The sequence below is a fragment of the Aplidium turbinatum genome, chromosome 13 (genome assembly GCF_918807975.1).
Source record: "Aplidium turbinatum chromosome 13, kaAplTurb1.1, whole genome shotgun sequence".
Taxonomy (NCBI): domain Eukaryota; kingdom Metazoa; phylum Chordata; class Ascidiacea; order Aplousobranchia; family Polyclinidae; genus Aplidium; species Aplidium turbinatum.
In genome coordinates, this window is record NC_137484.1 from 19,444,979 (window position 1) to 19,459,339 (window position 14,361).

Here is a 14,361-nt window from a genome sequence, read left to right on the forward strand (position 1 = left end):
GATAACAACTAACTGGTTAGAAATTTGAATTCTGTTTATTTCGAAAATACTTAAGCAGACGACAGTCGAAAAGAAACTCAAAGGCAATGATGATTGATGATGTCATCCAGCGGAATAAAAACACCGAAACCAACTCGAGACCATTTGTTTGTCTCAAAGCTCCCATTTATGGTGTATGAAAGCCCAGACAGTAAATCAGTCGTCTGCAGATGTTAAATCAATGAAAAAAGCGACTAATTTTCAATCTGGGAAGCGACAAAGCAAATCAGCGACGCAGCAAAGTCATGATTTCACCTTAAGCAAGCTTGCATCTCTGATAAACATCACTTTGGTCAAACAAACGTGTGACGTAAAGCGACAGGAATGACGTCAACGAAAAAACAGTGAAATTAAAAAGGTTCATGCAAGTTCTGAAATGAAAACGTGCCGTTTGTTTTGTCTAAAATGTTCGTTTCGTTGCTTTCGTAGCTCGCAAAACTTTTGCTACATTGTTGCAACATTACAAGACTAAACGTAAAAATGACAACTATAGCCACTTCAGTAAAATGTTTGCAACTTCAAACTTAGTATGTTGGAAAACTGCAACCAACTTCGTGATATCAAATTTCAATCAAAACTCATCAATTCAACGAAAGATTTCCTTGGTTTTAGAGTTTTAGAAGGCTCTAGACATCAAAATCTGTCATTTTTACATCTAATGTAAACATAACGGATTTTGATGTTTACGGCTTTGGTCAGCGCACTTAAAACAAGGACTGGGAGTGCCAGACGTTCGAAAGGACGTCGTTTCGACACTCATTAGTACTTTAGCACTCATCAGTACTCATTAGTACTCATCAGTACACGCCGCAGGGTTTGGGTACAACAATCACATGCTTGAAGGTAGACAAGAATATCGGCTCCTTTGTCTTCCTTTCACTTAGATAAACCAAGCTGTGACACAAACCCTCGACTGTTGGGCTTTGGCAGGACAAAATCACAACTGAAAGTTTCCGCTGGAAAAGTTGCTTTCAAGAAAGTCGATGAAACAAAATACCCTTAAAATTTGCGGTTTTGAAATCACGTCACCAGTAGAAAAATTAGTTTTAAAGAAGAAACCAAAGTTCACCTTCGTCTGGTGGTGCCAACGAAACCAAAGTTCACCTTCGTCTGGTGGTGCCAACGAAACCAAAAGTCACAAAGCCAAGACCTCCAGGCATTGAAAAGACCACGATACACTTCGATTATTGGTTTCACGTGGACATGATCATCTTGAATATCACACATGCAACATAATGTTGCGGCCACAATTACATGTTCCTTGATTTTGTAACGGCATTTGCAAAAATGAATTACTTAAAAGATAGTATGGCCGGCACATGATTGTACCGAAACGAGAACCACCGCTGAGCTTAATTTGACTACGCACAAGCAATAATGAACCACTAAATCGATTTTTTTCAGTTATAAATATTATTGAAGATCAAAATATCTAAGCATTTGTTCAAGACTGTGAAGCACTGAAGCTAATATACAAAGCAATGATTGTCTGTAAAAAAACACGTTGGCATGTTATGCTTCGGTAAAACCGGCCTAGAGCCACGGCTGCATGATTGGCATTAACGCAGGTCGCAGGTTGTAAACGTTCAGATATTAAAAGGCAGATGAAATATCTTCACTAAGAAAGTGATGCTACCCAGACGTGTTAATCGGTCATATTTTACATTAATTCAACGTCTGCAGATGTTGAATCAATGTAAAAGGTGACTGATTTGTTGCCCGGGTAGCGAAATTTTTTTTCCCACGAGTTTTCTGTCTCATTGATTCTAGTCACTCTAAAAGTAAGATTTTCCGAAAGTGTTTTGAGAGATTGGTTGATTCAGATTGCGAAATAACTATTTACTAATGAAATTCTGCAATGATAATAAAATATAAGCTTTCCCTAACCCTACTTTTTTTGAAAAGGTCTTGTGCACCGCAAAAATTAATTTAAAGAAAAAAAAAAGTTTGACTTCGACGGGCGTCGAACCCTCGTTCTAACGAACACCAGGCAGAGGATGAAACCACTGAATCAACCGTGCCAACGAGAAACTGTTGCATTCACACGGTTTTAATACAAAATTTTACCAAAATATGTAAATGAGACAGAAAGTACGTGGGGAAAAAATTTCGCGCCCGGGTAACTCATCAGCACAACACTCAACTGTGCACAGGTTGACTCAGTTGTAGAAACACGAAAAAAGTCACATTTTTCGGCATAGTGCCAAACCCATTCGCTTGATGTACGAAAGTTGCAATGTCATTGGCCTAATACTGTTGCAGGTTAACTGTCCGCCTACAAACTCAGTTCCTCTAATCTCTCTTCAATCGTTTGTTTCTTTTCCAGTTTTATTCTTTCATCATCGTTGATGGATTTTCCGTCGCGCAATTTTGCTTCTATGTTGGAGATCTAAAAGTCACAAGGCATGTCAAAATCGGGTTAAAAATGAGAGAAGTATTTTTTTACCAAAACATACAGGACCAATGCCATCCAACACTTAAAGCGGGTAAAAAAGTATTTGCGGGCAAAGCCGCAGCAAATAACTTTAGACAAGACGAGAACACAGCTCTATTCAGTAAAACTTTGGGTTTTTAAATGATCAAGCACTTTCACAATCAAATACTGTACCGTACATAGAACCGCTTTCAGTACTTCCCATTGCACCAAAAAGTAATAAAGCATTATTCAACCTTAAATTATGGCATCAACCCACCTGCTTTAAGGATTTCACTAATTTTCGTTTCTCCCTCTTCAAAATGTCGGCCGGGCTCTGGCTATCTTCTGCAGGGGACTGGCTGCTCGCCCTTTCGCTGTAGATCTGCCCGTACCGAGGCGGCGATTGTGGGGCGACTAAAGATTCACAGAGGGACGTGAAGTTCTTGCATATAAATTGACACTGGCCACAGTAGGCTGCCCAGCCAGCAAAGTTGTCGTCAAGCCAGACAGCAAACCAGCCATCTTTTACGTCTGCAGACGTTGAATCAATGTAAAAATGACTGATTTGCTGTTTGGAAAGTCGCTAGAAGACGATGAAGCAACATAAAAATAGTAGATTTTGCAGGACTAGATTATAACCAAGCTGACAAGACACAAAACTTGAGCACAATGATCAGATCGTAATTCCATGCGCTGTTTAGAAATATTTCCTGTTTCCCAAGTTCATTTCACTTCGATCCAAATTTACCCGGCATGCCAAATATAATACGTTGCTTTCGAGCGAGGTATTATATTTGGCATATACGGACGGTTTTGGACGGTAAAAACATGGGAGGTTTAGTGGTGGTACAAACGCAAACGCGCACCACCTCATGCCGTCCCAGACAGCAAATCAGTCGTGTTTTACATTGATTCAACGTCTGTAAAAAGTAACTCATTTACTGCCTGGGCTGCCACCAAAAACGTCGAAACAGCTTTTCAATGTTGATTCACAATAAAAACACCAGAAGGTTTGCCACCGTCCTCTATCCAGTGGCACGCTGGCACATTGCAGATAATACTTTCGTTTTCGTTCCGATTAGGTTAACGACCAAACTTTGTATATCTACTGTAACTTCAGAATGCAAAATAGTGAAGCAAATTTTACAAAAGGCTGTGTTGGTTTGAGTAGAGATGTTTTCACAAAACATAAGTTTTAAATGATTAAATGAAGTAGAAGTTTTCTAGAGATTTGTCAAATTGGTCACGTTTTTAGGTTGGCAGTTGTGATAAAATGAAAGCCAATTTCTAAATCATTTGATTTCGCAGCAACGGTATCGGACTGAGGAATAAACCAAGTTTACGTGTAAACATTTCAATACCATTCGTTTGAGACGAGCTTCCTATCTCCGCACCAATAGATTTTCCGATCTCTTCATCTTGCACTGTTGTGGTTACATAACTGGGCGTTGCAGTTTGATCGGCAAACTTTGGCGTGTGTGTTGGCTTACGGGTTCGCTCGACATCTAAAAAACGTAAACAGACGATTATCATCTGAACGTGGCCACAGCTGTTGTGTTAGTACTGTATTACCAACTTTGCAACAATTTTGGGACATTTACAACCAAACGACAGATTAAAGAAACGCTTCAATCCGCATTTAGATTTTCCTCGCCAAACGTCAGACCAAAGCAAATAAATCATTTTTAATATTGATTAATTGGCAGATGTTAAATCTATAAAAAATACTTAGCTATTTTCTGGATGAGAGTATAAAACGAAAAAAGTGACTGCCTTTTCAAAAGGAAGGATGCAGTCTGAGGGGTTATAATTAAAATAGATATGTAGAGAAAAAATTGTCCTAACATAGTCTTGTTTCACATTTACCCCCTTCCTTGTTCTATAGTTGAACAACACAAGTAACTTCTTGCCTCATTTTGCTAGGGCGAATTATTGTTTATACTAGTGATCGCTTGAAGTGTCATACAAGGAAATTGTTGCCAATCAGAAAAGGCTGCTTTTTCATGTTGTTTCAACGTCGTTAGACATTAAAACAACTTTTCTGATTGGGTACATCATGGGACACGGTACTTTTTGAAGACTGGATTTCTACAAAAAACTGTCATCAAATTTAAAACTCAAAATCCCGTTATACAATTACGTCTAGCCTAGTTCCCACAATGCTAATAGAAAAAGCTTTTTTTGTAGGGCACGATGACGGAAAAACAAAACGATGATTACTTAATAATACGCGCAATATCGACACGGGCTCAGTTGGTTAGCGCGTGACTTCGTGAACGTAGAAGCTTCAAGATCAAGCGGCGGAGCTAGTTCGACTCTCGGCGTGTGCGTTTGAGCAACGCATTCTAAGCACTGCTCTCCATTCACCGGTACCTAGTGGATGATATAATTCCCCCGTAACAACACTTCAACAATCGGAAAATTCACCCTGTCAATCTCGGTAACCGGCCCTGCGTCAAAAGCTTTTATAAGTATGCGAAACTACCAGAGTACCAGGAATAACCTATCAAAGCTTTGTCAGTCCGAGGATAAAGATTCAAACCAAACCTCCTGCACCTCAAGAACATGTTTTAAGGGAGAAGAGTAAAGTTTCCGATTTTTCCCATCCCCAGCTGCAGTATATTTTGTTAAAGGTAACGCGTCTATTGTGTTATGTCACTCATGTTGCTTGTTGCTTTAGCAGTGAGAAGCAGCGACAGAAACAGCTGATTGCGGCTTTCATTCTTTTTAGTTGATTGGCCATGCGTACAGCCGTACACAAAGGCTTCTGGTAGTTCTATACAATGCTGCCACAGCAAATTCGGAAAAAGCACAAGATATAAGAAAAAAAAGCACAAGATTTGGATACAAAAGCACAAGATTGCAAAATTGAACCTTTGCAACCCATTTTGTGCGAATTTGAAGAATAACATGACTCTGAAATCAACAGTTTAGAGAAGATACATGCTTACTAATCACTGTTCTCTTTCTATTCGTGGTCTTTAATTAGTTCAGTTGTTTTTATTTCTGACCATTCAATTCAATTTATTTTTCTTTGTCGGAAAACAACAGCAATGATAAAGTTACCAACAGTTTACAGTATAAAGTTACCAACAGTTTACCATCATATCAAAACATTTAATATCAGAGTACCAAGGAAAGTGATGGAGTGGGCAATGAGGAAAAGAGGTATACCGGAGGTATTAGTGAGAGCTGTGATGTCTATGTATGAGGATGCAAGAACAAAAGTGAGAGTTGGATCAAATTATTCAAACGAGTTTTTTGTGAAGGTTGGTGTACACCAAGGATCAGTTTTGTCACCTCTGATATTTGCTATTGTGGTTGACGTTGTAACTGAAGGAGTGAGGGAGGGCTTATTGAGTGAAATTTTGTATGCAGACGACCTGGTCTTGACAAGTAATAGTATGGAGGGAATGGAGAGAAAGTTTGAGAAATGGAAAGAAGCATTTGAAACCAAGGGTATGAAGGTGAATCTTGAAAAAACAAAAGTGATGGTGAGTGGAGCAGAAGGAACAGTTGTTGAGAGCAAAGTAGATCCCTGTGGAATATGTGGCAAGAGAGTGATGAGAAATTCAATGCAATGCAAGGAATGTGGAAAGTGGGTACATGCAAGATGTGTTAATGTCAAGAGAGCCGCAACAAGATTGGCGAAGTGTTTTGTTTGTGGGAAATGCAGTAAAGGAAGGAATGAAGTGGAAGGCCATGATGATGAGTTCTGCCATGGCATCGAAACAGTGACAGACTTCTGTTATCTGGGTGATCGGATAAATGGAAGTGGTGGATGTGAAGCAGCGGTGACAACAAGGGCAAGATTGGGCTGGGCAAAGTTCAGGGAATGTGGGGAAATGTTGTATGGCAGAAAATTCTCACTAAGGATGAAAGGGAAAGTATATCGGAGCTGTGTGCGGCCTGCAATGCTATATGGTAGCGAGACATGGATATTGAGAGAGAGTGAACTGGCAATCCTGAGAAGAACGGAAAGGTCAATGGTGAGAGCAATGTGTGGGGTGAAAACGAGAAGGGAAAAAAGGACTGAAGAATTGTTGGATATGCTAGAGATGAGAGAGACCATAGACCAACTGGCAAGGGCAAATGGAGTAAGATGGTATGGACATGTGATAAGGAGGGAGGAAGGAAGTTTTCTTAGAAAGGCACTGGATCTAAAGGTGGATGGGAAGAGGAAACGCGGTCGTCCAAGAAGAACGTGGAAACAACAAGTGAAGGATGAATTTAAAAAAGTCGGACTGAAGGAGGAAGATGCAAGGGACAGGGTGAAATGGAGAAAAGGGATTAAAACAATTGCTGCGCGGAAACAATCGGCCACCCCCACTAGTGGGGAACAAACCGACGATGGATTATGATGATGATCTCACAAAAGGCTGCGTATCGATCAGTTTTGTCTTCTTGTATCGAAATTTTAAAATCAGGATAATCCAACCATTGACGATTAAAAGGCTGTTTATACCACTTATCGTTTTGAGACTTGGTGAATGATTGTCATTATTTGATGCTGATGTAAGTTACTCTTTTCGCTGCTCTTATTATCTAGTATCGAGCAACACAACCTCTGAGTCTGACGACAAGCACATACCGGTACCGTACTCTCTTCAGATCAAGTTTTTAGCTAATCTTGTCAGGCCTGATAACTCAATGAGTAAAATTGGTCAATATGCCTAAGTATAAGTACGGTACCATATGGTACCGGAAACCTAGTTACCAAAACCTTTAGTTCCAGTCCTTAATTCTCTACCAAACTCAAACAATGGTAGCAACGATTAATTTGACTTTGATCAAAAAGCACAAGATTTAGCCAAAAATCGATCGGAAAGCACATGAACACAAGATCAAAAGTAAAAATACAAGATCTTGTGCTAAAACACAAGCCGTGGCATCACTGGTTCTATAAATATATCGCATGTTTCCATGGTGCTGAAGTGTTCAAACAAAACGACATCTGCACCAACAAAAAGTTTCCCTGTCGGGAAGTGAAGGGAAATCCCCTGGTGCTGGCCGCGCGACTTGTGAAAAATGTTGACCGAACGCTAACTTGCATAACAATGTGAAGTGTCGTTTTGTCTTCACTCGGCTTTATCCGGAGAACAAAAATCAACAATTCTAAGCTTACTGAAGAACAAGCCACAGAAGGTTTGGTTTCGCAAAAGTTTAAGGCAAAATTGGAACTTTGGTCCAACAAAAGCAGCACGAACACCCTGTGTATTTGTTCTCAGATCTGATACATGCTTGTGATATTCCACTCAACGACAAGTTTATTAAAACGGATATCATTCGAATAATCAGATAGTCAAATACAAGTGGCATAACCGCCAAGTTCAGTCCAGCTTCTTACTCATTGCCCGCTACTTATCGTGCCACCTTACCAAATAAGTTTATTCACCATGATTTGCTTTTTTGAAAGGTATTTTATAGTAAGAAAAAAGTTTGGCTATGCAGCTTAAAAGCATTTCGCGAATCATATAACTTGTCTATACATCCCACCACAACTTTTGCTCGAAGTGACAATATAATTTATGTTTATGCTCGTAGCTGCATTCTTAAATTCATAGCTCCGTTGTTGAATACATCACTTACGTTGTAGAGTAGGTCTATCACACAACCTCTCTCTTTCGGGGTGCACCATCTGCGTTTTAGGCTTGAATTTAAAGTTGGCAGCAAGTGATGGAGACGCAACAGTGGGGCCCGTTCTTGAACCCATTGATCTAGAAAAAAAAACGGCAACACTAGTTTTCACAATGTGACAGTTTCGTCAATAAAAGTGAAACACGTTCACAACTTCATTCAATTGTATGTTGCAACTAATTCATGATACAACAGCGTAGCTTTAAGAATGGTTTAGATTCCTAATGAGATAAAGTTTTAAATCTATCTCCATTTCGGTTGCTATTTTACCAGTTCTTCTCATGTACTGTGGATACACAGAATACTATACAATACATTGCCAATCCAGAAAAACATCTATTTTGTCATAAAAACGTAATATACTGTATAAACGATAACTTTGATAATGCCAAATACAGCACTACCTAAAAGAAAATAGCAATCACATCCTACTTGTTTTGTTTTCCTTGATTTTGAAGCTGCTGCTTTATAAGATGTCCTCTGCCCATTCCTGTAACGCCACTGCGCAGCTGAGGGTTGTTTCGGGGGCGTCTTTCCATTGGGAAGGGCTGACATGTCTGTGCAGTTTGCCGAGCTTGAATCTGGGCTGGTGTTTCTTCAGGGAATCTGTGTAGAAAATATTAAACTTAAAATAAAAAATCTGTTTGAGTTTGAGAAATATCCGAAACACATTCCCAGTGTGAAGAAATTGTGTCACTCAGACTTACGGTTCTTCGCTGTTCCTGTCATCCCAAGTATATCGAGTGCTTGTCTTCACAATTCTGTAACTTGGCCGGTGTTGTTCAAACTCAGCAACCTGCAATGAAGCAAATGCTGAGTTTTGTATCGGTTGTTTGTCTTTAAATTATTACATCACAGAGCCTTAATTGAAGCTTGAGCAGAAAAACCGTCTAAAAGTTAACCAATCAAGAAATATATTGGAATGGAAACTTTGAAAGCATATTAGAGAAGGAAATATTTCTAAAAGTGATCTCAAGTGGCTTTCAGAATGGCCCGTTTCGGAGAAATCCCTATTCGGAGACAGCCTTTTTCGGATATTTTTTTGAAAATCCAACGTTGCCTCCTGTTTATTTAGAGAATTTGTATTGTATTTCACAATATCGTTTCTTTTGCATTCCGAAAAAGAAAAATAAATTGAAATTTAGCGAAGAATAGAAAGCGAATTAAATTTATTTTTGAACTATTAAATTAAAATGTTTGCTCACATAAAATTGACATGTATGCTGCGTCGCCGTCTGTATGCAAACTTAGAATATATTCGAATCCTCAACTATCGGAAAATTTCAATCCCTAGTAAGTCAATACAAAAACGCCGGAGATGATTCAATCGATGTCAAATAACAAAACAAACAAAAAAATACCAGTTCATGCGATCATTTGGAAATGATGGCTGATACCACACATAGTTGTTTGCATAATTACGAGCAGTTTCCTTTATGACAGTACGGTACCAAAAAACACCTTAATCTTAATGTTAAGCAACAGAAAGCAAGATTGTTAAAACTAACTTATTAAATTGGGTGATCATTCATTGGATGATCATACATCAACCCATACTGTAGAATCTAAGCGACTAGCCTAACTGATGGCCTGATACCTCTTTATCCCAATCTTCACTATCGTCAATTTCCTGTGGTTGATCATGATAAGGCGGAACACTGGTGTCTCCTTTTGCTTCGTCGCCATCTATGGCTAAGCGTTCTAAAAATAGATTCGGTTCAGTCTTATTTCCGGCCATCAAAGCAAAAAAACAATATCACCTGCCACAATATAGCAGGGGTCTGGGAAAAGATAAAAGCAACAAAACGTGAATTGAAGTTAAAGCGTGCTCTAGAGAGAAATGACTGTTATTAAATACAAGGATTATGGCCAATTTATGATATGATGAAAAAAATTAAAGTTTGTACTTGAGTACATAACAATTGTAACTTGATACAAAACACATGCATTGGCTTCTAGATCTCAGTTAAAAATACAAACCAGATCTTTTGTCAATAAGTCAACATAAGATAAGGTCATAAATTGTCACCAATTAGTGCTTTATGCATTCATACTTTCAAGCTTTATCCCAATAGAAAAGTATGTAAATTTCATTTGAAAAAAAGGGATTTGAATTTTCAGGAAAACCTTCAGAATTTCATATATAATTGTTATATCTTACCATAAGCTCGTTCTTGTTCAATCATTCTTTTGTCTGGGCAAGTGCTAAGATGCAGCTGTAGTTCTGGCTTTGGAACAACATGGCGAGCATTGAAAACACAAACAGCCTGACAAAAAATTTGTGAAAAGTGAAATATCACGGCAGCTTAAAATATATAAAGCTACTGGTACCTTATAGGTTCGACTACTGTAATACAAAATAATACGGCAAAAAGAACACGACTAACAAAATATCAATATCAAAATTAATGTGACAAAGTACTATGTAGACTTATGCGCATTGCAACAAATGTAAACTGTAGCTTTAACCAATATATTAAAAAAGTAGTATCAAGTACAGTATCTTCTAGTATCAACAACAACAGTTAAAGCATACATACATGTACAATGTACATACAATGTACAGACACATACCAAGTCAGTGTTTGGAAAATTTTTTCGACATTTTAATAAATGCCTGATAAAACGGTTTGCACGAATTCGATGAACAGGATCATAAGGACAAACATACAGTTCTTCTCTGTCCATTTGCTGCATGGACTGCATGTAGACAGGTACTTCAGCCATTTTTTCAAACTCGATAGAAACTCAAGTATAAAAAGTAGTAAACCTATCGGTGACAAAACCAGTATTGGTACAATATCAATATCTAATACAATAAAGAAAAAGCATTAATTTTTTATCATACCAGTTAATAAAACATAATAGCAGATTATAGCTTTCTTATATAAAATATATGAATCAAGGCCTCGTTTTATTATCTTGTATAAATAATATTTGGAAAGTCTGATTTTTACCTTGGAACAACTTTTGCCAGGTGAGCTTTTTCTAAGGGGCGAAATTGAACAGGTTTGTTTTGGGGTGGTATGATGTCACAAAAAGTATATAAAACTTACAGTATGTGGAATAGTTTTAAAACACTTTAAATAGATCACAATTTCTTTTTAAAGCAGCAGATCAGGTCATGTTGTATCAAAATGACTAGTTTAATGTTTTGGTTGAAGTTGGTAAACTCGAGTTTCAGTCTCGCTGTAATAATGAGAGCTCACTGAATTGTGTAACTCTTTATATTGCACAAATGCTTATTCTAAAAAATGCACATCTTTACATTCCTATAACTGTGCGTATCCGGTAGTTAGCAAACTCAGTGGCGGATCCAGGGGGCAATCGCTCCCACTAAAACAAAGAAAACAATGGTATTTAGGGTGTACTAACAAGGTTGGAGTAATGCAGACCTACACATTATGGTGTTCTGTTGAAATGCCCCTGAGTCTTAAAAGATCAAAGTTTGTCTAAATAAGTACATCAGTTACGTTACTAATCACCTTGTTTTTATGATCTGCTCAATTGTATCTTTGTTTTTAACTTCTTTCTTTTTTTTCTACATTTGTGCAGTCACACTGAGCCGGTTTCCTGCAATTTTTTACCTTGCTGAATCTTCTGTGACAGCACAATTCATTTTTGAAAATGCTTTCAGAAAACTCTCAAGGTAAAAAGATCAGGAAACTTGTCACTTTTTATTTTTTTTTCAATTCAATTTTAACATTACATCATAATTGGGGTTTCTTGAAAATTAATAAAGTGTTTGCGCAAACTCTCCAAATAGGCTATCATAATTGATAAGATGTAAAATGTAAACCAAGTGATTTGTGTAGTCGTACAAAAATTATTCGACAAGTAATGTGCAACCTAAGGGCGCTTGTCGTTTGGTTGAAAAGCTTTTGCCAGGCCAAGACTACCCAGGCAGCAAAAATATACAACTCTGCATCGCCCCCACGTTGCCAAACATCCAAAAAACCCATGCAACCCGGCTGCCCCCAGTAAGCCGGCACCACCAGTCCACGATCTAACTTCCACCCCTCGCCGCAACAAACCCACCAAGCCCAAACAATGTCATGGCAGAATAAGCAGGCTCAAAATGAAAGCAATGGGACCACGAATCCCCATCAAACCAATCAAAATGGTCCCACTGCGCCTAAGACGACAACCCCACCGCAAAGAAAGGAGCGCTCCCCCCGGCCACCAGCACAAGGCCGAACACTCACCAGCACAGCGACTCGCCAATCACAACGGTGCAGCTTCCACACCAGCCACTTCAATTCTTGTCGATGTCAATTCTTGCTACAAAACGGCTGCTGAGAAACATATAGTTGAGATTGGATAGTGTAAATGGCTAGCGTGGAAGCCACACTGTTGTGGCCAGCGAACCGCAACAGCTCGCTGCACCAGTGAGTGCTCAGCCCCGCGCCGACAGCCCAGGCGCAACAAGACCATTTATTGATCAGCCCAGCGAGGACCCGCAGTCCCACCGCCCCCACCCCGAGCCCACCCACTCCGCCATGACATTGCCCAAGCCCGGCGAGTCCACCACAACGAAAGGTGGAAACCAAATCACAAACTGACAGAACCAGCCCACCAAAATGAACCAAGCCACATGACTCCCTCAAACGCCCAGCAACGCAAAAACGATGCAAAATTATACATTTCTGCAACCTGGGTAGTATTGGCCTGGTTTTATCCTCTGCTGAGAGTAAAAAAGAAACACAAATGATAAATATTGAAGAAATTGAGTCTCCTTCACAACTTAAGAATCGAACAACGCAAAACTGCTGAAACAAAACGTTTTGTTTGAGTGAAAGAATCACTGTAAGCAAACAATGACAAAAGGTGCGCGCATGAAGTCATGGGAGTGTGAGGTATTAAAAATTTGAACAGGTTGTTATTTTTCTACATCAATGTGACGTTAGTTACTACTTTAAAAAATCTATATCTTTGCTTCTGCAGAAAATCCGCAGCAAACGCCTTTTTTTACATGTTTAGTATCGGCCACAGTATCGGCCAAATTTTGCCGATACCGATGCAGATACTCAAAAACTGGCCGATATCACCGATACCGATATATCGGTACATCTCTAGTTAGGGTAAAGGTTAGCGGAAACTGCTATCAGCGAGGGTTAGAGCATAGATTACTGTACTCTATGTTAAAGTTAAGGTTAGGGTAAAGTTTAGTGGAAACTGCGGTCAGTGAAGGTTAGGGTTAGAGCATAGAAGATTAGTCTATGGTTAGGGTTAGCGGAAAAATGTAAGCGGAAACTGCGATCAGCGACTTCCGCTTTTTTTAATTTTTTCTCTTGATCTTTTCAGGGTACAAACTGAGGGTACGAACTGTTCAGGGTACGAACTGTTCAGGGTACGAACTACCGGTAGGTTGCATCCATAAAATTTAAGTGGCAAGTGTTGCGGATTATAGTTTTATTTAAAATTTGTCAAAAGTAAGTCAGGTTGCATTTTGTACCTCGCACTTACCCAAGAATAACTTTTTTAGGCAGAAAGAGGAAAAGTTATTCTTCCAGAATGACAGTGGGTGTTTTATCTGTCTATGGCTGTTTATAACTGTATCATCAGTGACGTTCGGTGGCTTAAACCATTGGGAAAGCAACTTGGAAATATGTTGCAGCAAGCTAGTAGGCACGAGGGGCGTAACCGTCGGGCGAAGCCCGAAGGCGTGTTGCCGAAGGCAACACTTCCAGCGGGGGGTCTGGGGGGCCTCCCCCAGAAAATTTTGAAAAACACTTCCAATTTGGTGCGCTCTGAGAGCATTTCCAAAACAAAATCTTCGGACTTTCCCAGCCCGAGGATAAAGATTCAATCAATCAATCAAACTGGGACTAGTCTAGAATGTTGGCTGCTTTTTTAGACTGAGCACAAAAACTTATTGTCAATGTCATCTGTAAGCATTTACAACATGCATTGGACTGGTGCACTAGTAAAGAGCAAATAATTAGCCTATAAATTAAGCTAGTCCATTCTTGAAGAACACAAGTATGTTTGCTCTGAACTTGTGATGTCAGTCTATTGACCCAAAGAATTTAAAAAACACTTGTGCTGTTTCAGTACTGGTTGGTTAATGTACCCTTTGGAATTGCATGTCTTATTGTAGAATCTATGTTTTTTTTGGTAAGAGAACCAGCTTTATTTTCAGCGTACTCAGTAGCCTATAGTTACAAGCCCGAAAATCACTCATGCGTAGAGGCTGTATTCCTTTCGCCTGAAACCAAAAACAGCCGCTATGAGATACGCATTGACGTCACTGGGAAAGCAAGTTTAAC

General features: G+C 39.1%; 1 protein-coding gene across 1 annotated transcript; it reads right to left on the bottom strand.

The window, feature by feature from the left end:
* Positions 1–22: 22 nt before the first annotated feature.
* On the bottom strand, positions 23–10,895 carry LOC145782053 (uncharacterized). The gene is made up of 9 exons (XM_082593786.1): positions 10,667–10,895; positions 10,254–10,359; positions 9,690–9,793; positions 8,800–8,888; positions 8,525–8,698; positions 8,045–8,172; positions 3,817–3,960; positions 2,733–2,869; positions 23–2,428 (listed from the first exon to the last, which is right to left on the bottom strand). The coding sequence occupies exons 1-9, from the start codon at positions 10,817–10,819 to the stop codon at positions 2,315–2,317; spliced, it is 1,149 nt and encodes a 382-aa protein (XP_082449912.1). The 5' UTR covers positions 10,820–10,895; the 3' UTR covers positions 23–2,314.
* Positions 10,896–14,361: the final 3,466 nt, after the last annotated feature.